Source organism: Carex rostrata, chromosome 13, assembly GCF_964058835.1.
Source record: "Carex rostrata chromosome 13, lpCarRost1.2, whole genome shotgun sequence".
NCBI lineage: Eukaryota > Viridiplantae > Streptophyta > Magnoliopsida > Poales > Cyperaceae > Carex > Carex rostrata.
In genome coordinates, this window is record NC_135930.1 from 10,024,655 (window position 1) to 10,040,863 (window position 16,209).

A 16,209-nucleotide genomic window follows, 5' to 3' on the forward strand; every position below is an offset into this window, starting at 1 on the left:
TTAGCTAACTTTGATGACGTAAAAACAATTAATCATAAGCATAATTAACATGAAATCAAATAAGAAAAAGAATATTGTAAATTTACATGTGAACTTTGTAATCACAAATCATAGAAATCAATAGAAGTTTAATAACTAAACGCGGCTTATCTGTAGTGATGATTGAATCTTTTGTTTTGTTTTTACTTCAAACACATAGTACTATTTTTTTTTTCCCAAGAGATTACGACAACTCATTTACCAAAAAAAAAAAAAATTGATAGAATTGCAATAATGAATAATATTGATGCACGCTTATTGTATTTCATTCACAAATTTTCAGCTCATTATATATACTTACTTACATCTCGTTAAATTATATATTCTAATTTATCATTCAAGTGCAGCAAATAAACACACACACAGAGGCGGAACTAGAAAACTTTGATAGATAAGATTAAAAATTAAAATGCATAATGTGGTGAGTGAGATTTGAACCCAAGATCTTTCATCTACAAGACAAAGCTCTAATCACTAGACTACAAGTAAATATTTGATTATTATTGAGGGAGCTGAATTATATACAATATTTTGAAAAAATAAAATTTAATTAAATTTCAATATATATAACTAAAATTTTAAAATTATAAGGGTGACTTAGCCACATTTTCAATACACTAAGATCTGCCTCTGCACATACATCTACTTCTTTACGCTTGCACAAACAAAAATTAAATAGCAACAATTCAAAGAACCATCCTGGAAAAGTCTTGCTAATATTTATTCTGTACGTCCAAATTTTTTTTTAGTTTGATGAATTTTTGTCTGATCCAAATGAAGATGATGTAATGCAAAATAGCGGTACGACAGCAAAGATAACATCATATTGATTGAAATAGAGGTAATGAGGTATGAAGAGCTCTTTAAATCTTTCCATTCCACCTGTACTTGAGAATTTGGAAGTCTCAGTCATTCGGCTTTCGCATGTCGCATCCCAGCTAGCAAGAAGGAGAATAAAAATAATAAATGGGGAATTGACGTAAATCGACACTGAGTGATTAAATTTTGTTCGTGTTTTCCAATTAATGCAGGGGCTGATTGGTGAAAAGCCCACCTAACATGACATTCCACCAAAATTTATGAGCAACTTCTCTGCAACAACCATACTTAGACCTGGTTCACAAAATAAATGTGACTTATTTCCTTTACCGTTACCAGTCTCGGACTCTTTGAGTCTGGAGTCTCAGGTTAACGGTAAACCGCAAATATGTCACTCTTTGCAACAGGTCTATAAATTAGAAGTACATCAAATTCATCCAAATTTCGATGAATTACAACGGGTAACTACACAAACCACTAATATTTTACCACGTGGTCCTGCTTCCCATAACGGCTCCTGTACCCTTGCCATTCTCTCTCTGTTCTCACACCACTTGAGAAAAAAAGAAAAAAAAGAGAGAGAGAGAGGAAATTCAGAGAAAAAGAAAACAAAAATCCAGGTCTCTCTCTGCAAACCCTAGCCATGGGGAAGCTATGCGACTCGAATGCCGCCTCCGTCGAAACACTGGCCCCGGCTACTCCTCCGGCTGGGTCGCCTCTCCATTGGGCGCTCCCGCCTCCGCCCCCTTCTATGGGGTACGGATGGGGGGAGGTGGCTGGACTGGAGGACCAGCAAAGGCGTAAACTTGAGCGAATCTCGGATCGAGGTGTTGCTTGGAAGGTCCCCGATACAGATCCAGTTTCCAGCTCGGATTCCGACAATGATAGAGAGGTGATTTATCAGGTATGAGAATAGGAATATATTGTTTCGTGTCAATTTTGGATCTGAATAGTTTTAGTTTTGTGTTCGAACTTTCTTGATTAAGCGAGATAGAAAATTTTGGTTCTTGGACAAATTTAGCTGGAAATATTACTATATTCGAATATTAATTCCATTTTCGTATATCTATTTTCCCCTCTTCTGAGAATATGAACAAATTATTTTCAGTACTCATATACTGCAATTTTACTATTATGACATCCTAAAACGGATTTATTTATGTCTGTTTCTAGGCTACAATTTCTCTTCGGATCTGGGGCTAATAGCTTCGTATTCGGTATTTCTAGTTAACCCAATGAAAGAATTTTCACAACAGGATAGATCTAAAATCAATCATGATTTTATTTAGCCTTTATATATCATTTTTTTTTTGTTTACCATCTGCTCAACTTTCGTCTTTCTAGATATTTCGACTGGAGCATGGTGGACAGGTAGAATCAGATGGCAACTGCCTATTCACTGCCGCAAGACGGTCAATGGGCATAAAAATGAGTGCCAGAGAACTGAGACGGTGCACGGTGCGGCGGTTCGAGGAGGAATATGAAAAGGAAGAGAACAAGGAGGGGATCGACTTGGCCATAAGGAACATGTATTCGCCCGACATCAAGGCTGGTTGGGGTGTGCACGTGGTCCAGGAGGTCAAGCTCCTCGCACAAAAAGTGGACCGAGTGGGGATGGATAGTGCCATCAATGAACTTATGGAATTGGGGATCCAAAGGTAATCTCTTTTCTATTTTTTTTCTTTTTGTGGAAAATTGAGTTTTTACAATCTTACAGTAATTCAAGGATCTTTGTGGAGGTTGCTTTTTAAACCTTTAGTTTCTTACGGTTATATATAAGATCCTGATTTAATGGAATTCCTGTTGCAATTTTTTTGTCAATTAATTTAGGACGAGGCAGTGTTTGGGATTTGCAGGATATTTCTAGTGTTGTTTTTAGTTTTTTGGCAAGTATTTTACAAATTGATGGAACTCTATTTTTAGATCCAACAAATTTGTAGATTTGGTCTTTGTTCGTGTCATAGGCACAATTTGGGACTTAGGTTTCAAATTTGTGCTCAAGAGTTCTTGTTTTTAATTTTTCCTGTTTCTGGAGACGTGTAAAATTTATTTATCATATTTTGTTTATTTATTCCATTTGTATTATTTGCTTACAGTTAGTTATGTTTTCTTGGTGCGTGGTGAGGGGTACGGGAAGTCCCTCTATTGGTTTTCAAGGTCCTCTGTATTGGGCCTCTAAGCAAAATTTATTTCTGAGTTCTGGAGAGTTCCCTTCTACTGCATGTCTGTTTTTAGATCTTTTTAATCCTAACAACTGTCCATGGAGGCTTTCTAAAGAAAGTGTTGTTTTCTTTTAATTTTTTTAATCCTAACCTCTGTATTGGTCCTCTGTCCATGAATACTACAACACTTTATTTGTTTCTTTTCATTTCTGAAAGGCAATCTAAGCTGTTCCACATGCACCCATCCTTACCCCTGGCATATTTGACCAGATCACCCGAATATTCCCATTAGACTATCAAAAGTAACACAATTTCAAAAAAAAAATTGAAGATCTGCAAATAGTATGAATTAAATAAGTATTTAGTTGGAGATGCCAAGCATGACAAATGTAGGTTTGTTAGGTGAGCACAGACTAATTGCATTTTGTGGGCCTACTTTTACCAGGCTTGGCCTATAAGTTTGACCTAGTCATTTATCTATTCTTAACCACAAAATTAGTCATTGGAGTTTAATTCTGATACTATTATGGCATTATAATATATGTTCCTTGAAAATTAATTTTCAGGGAGATTGCAGCTGAGACAATTTACAAGGAGAGGTGCACAGCAGTCAATGACGGGTCAGGTTGGGCCAAGTACATGTCAATATCAGGCTCTAACGAAGATGAGCATGACATCATCACCTTGCAATACACTGAAGAGGGTTTGTTGAGCATAGATGAGAATAGGGATGGTCATGCTGCGGCTTTTGGAGATGATATTGCATTAGAGTGCCTTGCAACTGAGTTCAAGCGTGAGGTCTATGTGGTATGTGATATTTTCTCTCGTTCCTGCTTATATTTACTGGGTCTGATTGTATGGCCTATCTTATATTTACTGGTTGGGAACAGAATTGAGATGACAGCTGTGAAATTGATGTTATTCCTGTTTATTCTAACCAAACAGGAATAATAGTACATGGGGGAGAGTTTTTATAGTATGCCAGCCATATAATGCATGTCTTCTTGTTGCATTTATTATGAAAAGTAAAGTATGCTACAGCTATTTAAACAAAGATGAGAGTTGTAAATGTTTACTTTTTATTAATGTGACTGTATGTGGGTCCAGGTGCAAGCTCATGGGTCTGATGCAATGGTGGATGAAGATAACTGTGTGTTCTTCCTTCCACACAACCCGAGAGGCCCTATTTGTGGGGCCCCAATCTTTTTGTTTATGAAAGGCACAGGTATGTACAATGTCTAATCTCTTTTCAGGGCCTAAAAATAGCATTCTCAATCAATTTCTTGTATGAATTCTTATGACTTAAAATCAGTTGTTATTTTGATTGTAGGCTGGTGTGGCTCAGGGGCTGATCACTATGAGCCACTTATGACAAGTGTTATACCAAATGTATCCCATGACAAGGCAGCAATTGTACTCTGAACACCTCCAAACCTCCAATCCCCAAATTCAATTAATTCAATTAGCAGTGTTTATTATTTTTGTTTTATTCGTGTTTGGCCGGCTCTATGGTAGAGAGAAGAGAGTTTGTAGCAGTAGTGTACTTTTCCCCCATTTTTCCCCGGCGAGAAGTTTAGAGAGATGAGAGAGAGATTTGACTCTAACTTGGAAGCAGATCTACCTGATTCAGCACACAGCATTGTGTGTGTTTTTCTTAAGGTAACATGAGAGTTTTGGGTTTGTTATATGCCCTTTACTGTTTTTTTGCCTTCAATTATTACCCTATTGAATGATTTGGGGTCAGTAATGCAGAATAAAAGTAAGAGAAGCTAAGTTTTTTGCAGCTAAGAGCTGCAGTTATTGTTTGCTCTTTAATTAGTGAGAAGGGTATTTTTTGTAGTTTGGGTGAGCCTAGATATTATGTTCTGATGGTTGTTATGATGAATTAGTTCTTTCTGACTCCTAGATTCATTGTGTCGAGATTGAATCAAGTTTTTTTTTTTTTTTTTTTGTGTGCATGTATCTCGAGTTAATGTGTTTAAGCATGATCTCATATATGTTTATCTGTGCCAGCGGGCTGTTATCATGTTGTCCGTAAATAGTGAAAAAGGGGCATTTTTTTTGTTATGCGTGAACCAGAAATTATGTAGGGTTTGTTGAAATTCATTCTTTAATGCGTATCGGAAATTTTTTTTTTGTGCAATCAAACCTCGGAAATATTGAAAGGGTGTTTTTTGGGTATGTACAATCGTGATCAAGAGAAACAGGCAGCAACAGTTCTGATCTTTGTATTATGTTGGTGAAGATACGTCACTCCATCTTTATTGTTACCAGGAAAAAGAACTTACCCATGATCACATTGTCAGCATTGCTTTTGCAGAAAACCTATTCTTTATGCCCTCTAATTAGATTTAGGTAACGAATCTAAAAGTTCATCAATTATCCAGAAAAAAAAAAACTAAATATTCAACACCTGGTATTTACAATGAGCAGGAACATTCCACTTTTATTAGCAAATATCAGCAGAAACTAAGAAACATTGCTGGCTCCAAACAGATCTTATCAGTTCAAATGCAAACCATAGTGAGGGATGAGAAAGTTCAGAAAAGGAAATTGTCAATTTCAATCTCAGAATTTTAACCCAATTACCCAAAACCCATTTTACTTGTTTCCAATCTCAACTATGTACTAGAAATGCACCAGAAAATTTAATTACAAAAAATAAAAATCAGTGGTCCAATCAAAACTCCTCAAAGTAATATTCTTAACGGCCACATTGTGCATTATCCAAAGCAGCATCAGCAATGCGCCAAGTCTTGAGCGTCTGATCTTGACTGCCGCTATACAGAATGCACCGACAGGGCCCGTCGTCATTCTCTACCCAGTCCTCATGCGCCGCAATGCAGTTTATCGGGCCTTCGTGCTCGCTCAGCACCATCACGAGTGTGTGGAGCCCATTGTCTGGTTCCCTCCTCCAAGCACAAATTTTGCCATCTAGTGAACCTGAGAACACCAATGGTCCAGGTGAGCTGGCAAGACAAGTGACCCCCTGACAGTGGTAAGACAAGACCTCAGCTGCAGCCCAATTATTAGTTTCTTGCCAAGACACGACTTTACCGTTTGAAAAACCCGCATACAACTCACCGGTACCAGTTCCATTAGATTTCAACAAGAGTGCATTTACCGAACTTGCACCAGAAAACAAAAATTGTACACGGAAGTGTGTTATATCTTTTCCATTCGCTTCTTCTTTTCTCAGCCACATGATTATTGAACCGTCCTCTGAGCCAGAGAACACCAGATGGTCACATCCCGCCACAACGGCATTCACAATCCGTGTATGTTCCATTTTACATTCAATTAGCTTCCAGTCTTTAAGGCGCCAGATCTTCATTGTGTGGTCCGTAGAACCAGAGTAGAGAAACCTCATGTCTTCGCTAAAAGTGATACAAGTTGCCGGAAAAGTGTGCCAATACAAACACTCAAATTTTTGCATCACTCTTATTTTTTTACGCCATAATGCTTCCTTCATGCGATCTTTCAATGAGGGAAAAGTTCCGATGTGCCTATACAAAGGAGGCTCTATGGCTCTTCTCACCCAAATCCTAACTGTGCCATCATAGTTGGCAGCGAAAAGATGACCTTGAGGGTCTAACAAAAGCGCGTAGTTTGGCCCATCATAGGAATTGAAACCCGCATATGGTTTCCCTTGAATCCAGACCCGTATGTTCATGCTATCGGATCCGGTGTAGAGAAGCCCGCCTGGGCCAGCAACCATGGAGCGAACTTGCCCGTACCATCGTTCATATGAGCTTATCAAATTAATGTTACATGGGAACACACCAACACCTCCGAGGTCAAAACTTGTCCCAGGGGATGGATGATACGCATCGTAAGCCATGAAACCAGTGTCTGGTTGATTATCATATTGTTGATTCGGTTTTGGTTTCGTGCAGTACCAGAATATGCAAGGTAAGTAATGCAAGGGGCTCGAGTTGTTCACCGACAAGTTGGTAGGGGAGGATGATGCATCTCCTTCGTTGCAAACAAATACAGGCGCAATTTTCTTCCTTAATGAAGATCTCATATTTTCTTGGAAAAAGCTTGCATTTCTTTTCATTGAAGTATGGAAGTTGTACTTGTATTTCATCCATTCTCAATTTAAGATTTACTTTTCCAAAAATACAAAAGCTATGCGCGCTATTTTCTTCGTTATTCTTTGGTCCATGGTATTACATCAGTTCTTACCTATTTTCAGCAAATTGCAAAGAATGGACGAATTGGAATATTACTTATATTTTATGTACGTTTGGGAGGATATTGGCCATTGTCAGATATCCTGCTTACAATTTTTAAATTAGAAGAAAACCTCTTTATTTGACTTACATCAACAATATTAATCTTCACATGAAAACCTCCATTTCGGTTTACACCATGAAATGATAAATTCATTCATAAACATTTTACCAAATTGTCATATATATCTAATTCATTTATTGAGATAATTTGTCGTTGAAGATGCATAATTTTAGTTGATAACAATTAGCTTTTTCAAGATCGCAAGTTTGAAACTCAAATGTGAAAATACTTTGTAAATATTAAATAGGTAAGTGACTTGATCTTCAACTTTTGCTTAAAAAAAAAAAAAAAAAAAAAAAAAGTTTTTTCGAAAAAAACTTAAAAAAGGAAAATAATTTCACGCCCATTGAACCGCATGAGATGCAATTTGCAGTTCGCTACTTTGGTGAGTTAGAAATTGTGTCCCAGAGATCGATCTTTGTTGCGATGAATCATTTTTTTTTTCTCCAAGATCCATTTGTGTTAGGTTTTTTGAAAAAAAAAAATTTCTTGTAGGGTTGTGCCTTTGAACAAATAGCATTAAACATTATTAAAAAGGACATTTTGCATGTTGGGGTGCTAAAAATTATGTGATAATCATGTTTTGCTCACAAAATATATAAAATCTATCTAACCCCTAAAATTAAGTGAGTGGTGTGTCTAGTTTAAATCGAGAAAAAATTGTATATGTAAGAGAAAGGCATGCTGTAAGAGTGATTAAGCAAGACTACCACTACCAGTAAGCATGTGTTAAATGTAATTTTTTTTGTTTACAAAAGTTCATTTTATCATTCTACAAGTTTTGTGATTAGAACTACAATTGGGAAGTCTGAAGTTGTTAACATAGTCGAATATTCCCTCTGTGTCGGCTCCGGTAGTCGGTAGAGACTGACCATACAAGAATATTCCAAATAAATTAAAACTTTCATCTCACTAGATGATGACATAGTGACAACTTAATAGTTCGGGAAAGATTCAGCAGAGTCAAAAATTCGTGATTCGGGTATAATTCGGAAATAATTCGGAAATAATTCGTTTTTGTAAACACCAAATCGGTATAATTCGGGTATAATTCGGGAATAATTCGTTTTTGTACACATCAATTAATATACTAAAATACTAAAGTTGTAAAAAAAAAAAAAGATTGTTTCGTTTATTTTAATTTTTTTATTAGTGCAAAGTGCTGTTGTATATGTATTTTAATTTTTGTAATTTTCAACATTTTTTTGGCGGCAAAAAAAAAAAAAACCTACGCAGAGCTCTTTCACATTCAACCCGTTGTTTTTATTGATTTTAGACGAAGTCACGTGGGTGGGGTCCACTTCGTCCTTTCAATTTCAAAAGTTGTGTTCTCTCTCAAAAGAAATCATAAAAAATGTACCACAGCGAATCAGCTTCACCCACGTGGTTGGGTGGTCGCGTGAAATTGCAAATTTGATCAACAGTGCACGGATTACGGAGCGAAACACTGAGCGACGAACTATTAGAACAAAACGCGAATAATTCGTAAAAAACATTTTATTCGCGTTTTGTACGCGAATAAATCGGTAAAAGTTCGGTCAACCGTTTTATACGCTATTCGGTTCGGTAACCTCTGAAAAACGTTTTATTCGCAAATAAAACCCGAATCATGTTACTATGGATGATGATAGTGTTTAATTAGAGAGAAGGGCACTTTTGTATTTTGGATGAACCTATATATATGAACCGGAGATGTTTGCTGTTGTTATATCAATTCTTTCAAACTCCTAATTGAAATTGTTTCAAGCTTAGATTAAGAAAAAGTAGTGCATTTATGTAGAGTTAGAGAAATGTTACAATATCTTTAATTTTTTTTCTCCTCTAATATGCATCAACATTTAATTTTAATAACTTGAAATGTACAACTCAAATTTTAAAATAAAATGTTAGATATAATCCATATCATTTTTTCTATTCACACATAAAAGATCATAACATTTTAACTTTAGTTTGATTAGTATGAAGAACTTTTAAAAATACACTAATATCAATAAATCTCCAAAATGATATTTTTATTATATGTACATGTAGAAAAAATAATGTAAATCAAATCTAACAATTTTCCTTTATTTTAGCATACAAATTTTAAAAAAATTATTATTAAAAAAAAGAACCTAAAGACGTCATGTTTGGTTGTGAAGTAACTTTAATCCGGAGTAAATTGCTTACTCCAAGTTAAGATGAAATACGCCAATCATGTTTGATGAAGTAAATTAAATCACCTCTCTAGATGGAGTAAGCTAAACCGGATTAATTCAAATCTTACTCACTTACTCCATTAATTTTAGGGGGAATTAGATCCATGCCACCCCAAAACTTCTAATTTAGAAAAATGCCACCCTAAAGTTTTAATTTTGCTAAATGCCACTCCAAATCACATTAATTTATAAAATTGCCACAAATACCATACTCATGTATAATTTTAACTTAATAATTTACAGTAAAAATTAAATGACCGAAATACCCTTCTTCAAAATTGATTTTTCTCTTCTAATCTTTCACGAGTCAGACCCTTTTCTCTTCTAACGCAATTCCTCCGTTTTTCCTCTCCGTGGCAACGAGGATTCCTTTTCTCTGAACCTCGCCTCCTCTCCTCTCCGCCCTTCCTCTTCTGTGAACATGGATCTGTCTTGGGTACCTAGTGGGTAAGCATTAATTTTGTTTGGCGATCTCACTGTTTTTTTTAGTTGAACCGTCTCCATTTTAAGAATTCCAAATAAATAGATGAGATCGGACTGGTACACACCATCTATTAGATTCGTCAGAGAGGGAAAGAGTGTTGGCGAGATCTCACTGTTTTTTTTTGGGTTACTTTCTTTGAAGAATTCCATAAAAATAGATCAGTTCGGACTGGTACACACCATCTATTAGAATTCTGATAGGAATATTTGTAATGAATATTGGGCTCTTTTATAATTTATTGATCCCTTGGGGTAAATTAGTACACATTCATACTTTATTCAAAAATTTATCATAACTGGTACACATTCAAATGTCACTGTTTTTTTTTTTTTGGAAATATTCAATGTTCACTGTTTGTGCATGAAATAGGTTTAGTGTTTTAATTGTTTGGATTGGTTAGTGTTGTAATCAGAATTAATTAGTGTTATAGTTATTTGTTAGAATTGTACCAAAAAATTTGTAAGAATTGTTAAACAATAAAGATTGATGATGAGCTATTGTAATATTTGGTAATCTAATATTAATTCTACAATTTTGTATAGGTTTGACCCGGAAACTGCTTTTAGAATAGAAGTGAAGATTGAAGCATATTGGAACAAGCAAAATATTAGTACAAAGGAATATGTAAAGGGAAAAATATTAAATAGGGTGGTGGATTCTGATAGGTTTTCTTTGTGTGAATTGCTTAGTGATTTAGCCGAGGAGATAACTTGGGGGAGTTGTCAAACACCTAAGATTTGGTTGTTTGACAAAAAGGAGAATAAGGATGTAGGAGTTTTAATCGAGTCTCAAATCCCACATATGTTTGAGATGTACAAAAAGGAAAGGAAAATCACACTTCTTGTAGTAGTGTGTGATTCTGATGGAAGTTCAAAGTGTAGTGGGACAAATGCCACTAACCCATGCACTCCGTCTCAACCATCACCAAGTGTTGCACTTGGTAGCCAAGTTGGGAGCACTCAGGGATGTAATATTTTTGAGCAACCCGATGAAGTTGCTGATCGTGATGAATATGTCGGGTTTGATGATGAGAATATGTATGGTTCCTATGGTGAGGATGGCTTTGTTCATGAAAGTGCTATGTATGCCATCCAAGAGGTACAAATTGATCCAGAAACTAATTTGGAGGATAATGTGGCCGAGGAGCCAACTGTAGAAGATGTAGTGGAGGGTGAAGCTACCGTTGCATTTAACCCTGAAAATCCTAATATAGAGATTAATGCGTTATTTCCCGATGTTGATGCATTCAGGAGGGCATTAAGGCACTTTGCCATAAAAAATGAGTTTGAAGTTAGTATTGTGAAGTCGGACAAGAAAAGATTCATAGGAAAATGCAAACATCCCGATTGTCCTTGGCGAATTCGTGCTTCTAGACTCCAAGATAATAAAACCTTCATGGTATGCATGCACGACTTTAAGTTTATATACTGATAGAATTTTTGTAATACAATATATACTGATAGAATTTTTGTAATTGCAGGTAAAGGTGTTGCCACATGACCATACGTGTCCATCTACTACCCTAGTTGACGGCAAAATGGCTTCTAGTTCTTGGGTATCGGAAAGGGTGGGAGATTGGTTAAGAAAGAATCCTTCGGCCGGAGCAAAAGAAGTGAAGAGCAAGTTGGAAGACGAGTTTCATGTGAAAGTGACTTATAACAAAGCTTGGGAGGGAAGGAGAGCTGCTCTTGATCAGATCCACGGGAAATGGGAGGAAAGCTTCCAATTAGTGTACAACTTTAAGGCAGAATTGGAGAGGAGATGTCCTGGTAGCATCGTTGAGATAGATTGCGCAAGGGTTGGTGATAAGGTGTATTTCAGCAAGATTTTTGTGGCACTGAAACCATGCATAGATGGATTTATACATGGTTGTAGACCATATTTGGGGGTTGATTCGACCCATTTGACGGGTCAGTATTATTATTATCTTATCTCTTATGTTTATATTTTGTGTAGTGTTCTAACAATTAATTATGTATACTTCTTATTTTTAAATAGGCAAGTATAAGGGTCAATTGGCAGCGGCTGCAGGAATTGACGGGCACAATTGGTTGTATCCAGTTGCGTATGGAGTTTTTGATTTAGAAACAAATGAAAATTGGAAGTGGTTTATGGAGCAGTTGAGGAAGGCAATAGGAACTCCGCCGGGTTTGGCGATCTCATCAGATGCATGCAAGGGACTAGCAGGTGCTATTGCAAGTGAATTTCCCGATGCTGAACACAGGGAATGTATGCGCCATTTGATGGAGAATTTCAAAAAGAAGTTCCATGGTGAGGTATTTGCTAATAACATGTGGCCGGCAGCGAAGGCGTACACAAGGGAAAAGTGTCAGTTCCATTTGAGTAAGATTAACGAAGCATCACCCCAGGCTATCAAATATCTTGAGAAGAATCACAAACAACATTGGTGTAGAAATAAATTCTCGAAGCTTTCAAAATGTGATTATGTGAATAATAACATATCAGAGAGCTTCAATAGTTGGATTAAGGACTTGAAGGATTTGCATGTCGTTGATCTCGTTGATGGAATTAGGCAACAGATTATGGTGACTTTTGACAAAAGGAGGATAGTAGGGAGTAAACTTAGAGGTGTGATTCTTCCGTGTGTAATGCAACAATTGAATGCAAAGAGTAGAAACATTGGGAAAGTAAGTCTTAGTAGAGGTGGTGATAATTGTGCAGAGGTGAGTGGAATGGACTCGGACGGCAATGCTTGGAGGCATGCGGTTGAGTTGGACAAACAAGAGTGTACATGTAGAGAGTGGCAACTAAGTGGACTACCATGTATTCATGCTGTTGCATTCATTTGTTCACGAAGAGGAGCCCGTTTGGAGGATTATGTGCATGAGTATTACTCACTTAATCGATTCCGAGTGGCATACGAGGGAGTGATTACACCTATGACTGACAAATCGCAATGGGTCAATTTTGATCCTGGATTCAAAGTGAGTCCACCTATAATGAAGAGACCACCCGGTAGGCCTAGAAAGCAGAGAATCCATGGTTGTCTAGAGCCGGGATCGAAAAGACAAAAATGCAAGAGATGCCAACAGTTTGGCCATCAAGCAAGGACATGCAAAGAGCCAGTTCTCGGGGATCAGGGAGGTCCGACACCACTTACCAATAAGAGGTATTAAAAACTTTGTATTTATGTTTTAAAGCATCACATATAATAAGAGGTACCAAAACAGTAGCTTAAAGTCTACTTAAAACCACGTACCAATAAGAGGTACCAAAACAGTAGCTTGGTTTGTGGACACCTTTGCAATTTCTGATTCTGTCAACATTTTTTTAGTATATATATTCATAAATTAGATTTAGACTTGAGTATTTTTTTGTTTGCAACTTTGTATGGCAGGAAAAGAAGAGCAACTTAGTAATCAAGAAGTGAAGGATTTGGAATTTTTTTTGGAATCAAGAAGAGCAACTTAGTAATCAAGAAGCATTTTTTTTGGAATTTTTGGGTTCCATCTTGCTTTAAAGACTAGTTTTAATTGTAATCCTTATGCAATATTACTTGGTTTTAATTGCAATCCTTTTTGTTTTAACATCTTGTTCGAAACAGATGTCCCTGTTCTTATTTTTATTTAGTTATTCTCCTTACCTCTCTTCATATACTATCTTTTTCTGGACCTACTTAATTGCTGCAATTGGAAGTATATCTCACACCAAAGCATGAAAAGGAAGAAAAGCTCCACCAAAGCCATTCTGTAGAAGTTTACACTTTTATAACACGAATAAAGTATATATTGACCAATCAAACTACTGCTATGAAAATTGACCAAAATTGATTTTGTTACTAACAGCTCATTAGGCATTTTCTTCAAAGAAAGTAACCCCAAATTCCAAATCATCTACCCTTTCACTACATCTCTCAACTGATCAAGGAAAAAGGAGGTCATTCAAAATAGTTCCTCATATTCCAGGATTCATTCAAAATATACCAAAAAAACAAGGATTCATTCAAAAATTTACACCTATAATGAGGAGTCATTCAAAATAGCATAATCAGACAACAAGGATTCATTCAGAAATTTACAAAAAAAAACAAGCAACTATTACTATTTCTCAGCCATGTTCCTTGAATGTATCATCACAACTAGTACTACTATTACTTGCATATTATTGCAATAAATATACCAATCATCACAACTAAAATCATAAAAATCATAGCAACCAGTAACTTAATCTGATTCGCTAATGCAACAAGCTGGGGAGTTTGATTGTTGATTTCTCGCATGTCGTCCAATCGAGTTTCATTTATGCCTCGTATTCCTCCCATATGAAATGCCTCTGAACCCCTACGTAATGTCACAACTCCTAGTTCACTAAGAAATGCCTCGTACTCATTCTCCCACATGTAGAACTTGCATTTTGGCATCCGCTGTAATTTAAAAAAAATAAAATAAAAAAATTATTAGAAATAAAAAGCAATTCGAATTTCTTCATTCTTTATTGATTGAGCAACTATAATACCATGCAACTATAATGCCATGCCTTTTTTAAGTCAAGGGAATCTCTAACCACACAACTATAATGGACTATCTCAATCCAAGGGTGCGTTCACTGAATGAATCAGTAGGTAAGATACATGCTGGATTCACAAACAAAACAATTTAGAGACACCTCTTAAGAGTTTGAACATAGCTACCTGGATATCAAAAAAAAGATTTTGAGCTTGAACATAAGCCTAATTCGGTTACTGGCTAGCACCATAGGCTTGATTATGTTGCGACAGCTCTACCATATTTTCTGATTAAAAAAAAAAATCGGTATTGATGGAAAAGCATAAGCATGTTGTTGAACAACACTATCCTTTTGTAAGTACAGTAATTTAAAAATGCAACTGGTGCTGATGCATAAGCATAGAGATTATGTTGGAAACTAAACTATGCCATCTACCAGTAATATTGAATCATGCAATGTACATACTCTATCAAATTAAGTTGATTTTCTGACTAAACAGCCCCTGCTCTAAACATGTAAATTGAAGTGAGGTCAAAATTGAAGCTAGGTCAGAATTGAGGTCTGATTATTCATAACAAATTGATTATTCTTAACTAATAATTGATTTTGGTGTGTAGAGATTAGTTCCCAATTTCAACCCAAAATTCGAAATACAATTCAGATTGAAATTAGAACACGGTACCGTTTTATTAGCCAAGCATTTGTAGAACACTCTTCCTGGATTGTCGTCTGTACCGCTCACGAGCCTTAATAATTGCTTCCCGCAATCCGGGCACCTCATACTCGGCAAGGAGGAATCGCTTGGGTGGCTGCGACTGGGAGGAGAGGCGGACGACAGTGACTGGGAGAACATGGTTGGGGAGGAGAGGCGGACGACAAACTGGGGTGGCGGCGACAGCTCGACAGAACTTCTTTCTTTTCGCCTGGGAAGAGAGGAGACGGAGAGAGGATGCGGAAAAACAATGGGTGAGGGTTTGGTACTGTTTAACCTATCAAATTTTGGATCGGATCAGACCCATTAAGTGAAAGGGTGAGGGTATTTGTGGAATATACGAAAATACCACTCAAAATACAACATTTTCTGTTTTTTATTTATTACAAATGTATAATAATTTAGTAATGGTGGCATGAATCTTAATAAGTGAGATTTAGAGTGGCATTTAGCAAAATTAAAACTTTAGGGTGGCATTTTTCTAAATTAGAAGTTTTGGGGTGGCATGGATCTAATTTCCCCTTAATTTTATTCCTTGTTTGGTGAATTAGGTGTGGAGCAAGGAGTTTAATCCACCCCTTACTCCACAATCAAACATGACGATGAATAAAATGAAGACATTTGAATCTAATAACCAAAGGTCAGTAGCATACACTAACAACGCATTCTTTAGTAAATGAGCCATGAACAAACTGACATTAGATCAAATCTCCATTTTCTAATCCTCATTTTCCTAAAAAGGCAAAGGCAAGAAGTGCCCCCTTTTTTTTTAAAGTTGCGAAAAAATTCTCCACTGAGGCAGAGGGGAGTCATAGAAAAAAAGGCCTCGGTAGAGACAAGGAACAATAGAAAAAATTCTCGATTTTATAATCCTCATTTTTTTCTATAACTCTTCCCCTCTATCAAGGCACTACCTAAAAAGGCAAGAAGTTCCCGTTTTTAAAAAAAATTATTAAACATATATAAATGTAAATCTAATGCACTACTTCAAACGGTGCTAGTTAGATCAAATGCAATCCTCATTCCCAT

The 16,209-nt window shown here is 36.3% G+C and overlaps 3 protein-coding genes and 1 long non-coding RNA gene across 4 annotated transcripts; 2 read left to right on the forward strand and 2 right to left on the reverse strand.

The window, feature by feature from the left end:
* Nucleotides 1-1,363: 1,363 nt before the first annotated feature.
* LOC144564116 (Gap junction beta-4 protein) lies at nucleotides 1,364-4,964 on the forward strand. The gene is made up of 5 exons (XM_078313637.1): nucleotides 1,364-1,762; nucleotides 2,203-2,516; nucleotides 3,587-3,827; nucleotides 4,128-4,245; nucleotides 4,351-4,964. Exons 1-5 carry the CDS (start codon nucleotides 1,502-1,504, stop codon nucleotides 4,440-4,442), a joined length of 1,026 nt encoding a protein of 341 aa, XP_078169763.1. The 5' UTR covers nucleotides 1,364-1,501; the 3' UTR covers nucleotides 4,443-4,964.
* On the reverse strand, nucleotides 4,706-5,151 carry LOC144564117 (uncharacterized). The gene is made up of 2 exons (XR_013514558.1): nucleotides 5,097-5,151; nucleotides 4,706-4,983 (listed from the first exon to the last, which is right to left on the reverse strand). It is a non-coding gene; the product is annotated as an uncharacterized LOC144564117 (long non-coding RNA).
* Nucleotides 5,152-5,175: 24 nt separating this feature from the next.
* LOC144564115 (protein JINGUBANG-like) lies at nucleotides 5,176-7,538 on the reverse strand. Its single transcript, XM_078313636.1, has one exon. The coding sequence runs from the start codon at nucleotides 7,108-7,110 to the stop codon at nucleotides 5,725-5,727; it is 1,386 nt and encodes a 461-aa protein (XP_078169762.1). The 5' UTR covers nucleotides 7,111-7,538; the 3' UTR covers nucleotides 5,176-5,724.
* A 2,379-nt stretch (nucleotides 7,539-9,917) lies between these two features.
* Nucleotides 9,918-13,480, forward strand: LOC144564273 (uncharacterized). Its single transcript, XM_078313858.1, has 5 exons — nucleotides 9,918-9,964; nucleotides 10,544-11,399; nucleotides 11,482-11,911; nucleotides 12,000-13,131; nucleotides 13,360-13,480. The coding sequence occupies exons 1-5, from the start codon at nucleotides 9,939-9,941 to the stop codon at nucleotides 13,376-13,378; spliced, it is 2,463 nt and encodes an 820-aa protein (XP_078169984.1). The 5' UTR covers nucleotides 9,918-9,938; the 3' UTR covers nucleotides 13,379-13,480.
* Nucleotides 13,481-16,209: the final 2,729 nt, after the last annotated feature.

Bases quoted from the DNA above. Each gene is read 5' to 3' on its own strand.
- LOC144564116 (XM_078313637.1), top strand. From the start codon at position 1,502: ATGGGGAAGCTATGCGACTCGAATGCCGCCTCCGTCGAAACACTGGCC. The intron at 2,517-3,586 runs GTAATCTCTTTT...ATTAATTTTCAG, and splicing joins ATGGAATTGGGGATCCAAAG to GGAGATTGCAGCTGAGACAA. The intron at 4,246-4,350 runs GTATGTACAATG...TTTTGATTGTAG, and splicing joins TTTGTTTATGAAAGGCACAG to GCTGGTGTGGCTCAGGGGCT.
- LOC144564115 (XM_078313636.1), bottom strand. From the start codon at position 7,110: ATGAAATACAAGTACAACTTCCATACTTCAATGAAAAGAAATGCAAGC.
- LOC144564273 (XM_078313858.1), top strand. From the start codon at position 9,939: ATGGATCTGTCTTGGGTACCTAGTGG. The intron at 9,965-10,543 runs GTAAGCATTAAT...AATTTTGTATAG, and splicing joins CTGTCTTGGGTACCTAGTGG to GTTTGACCCGGAAACTGCTT. The intron at 11,912-11,999 runs GTCAGTATTATT...ATTTTTAAATAG, and splicing joins TGATTCGACCCATTTGACGG to GCAAGTATAAGGGTCAATTG.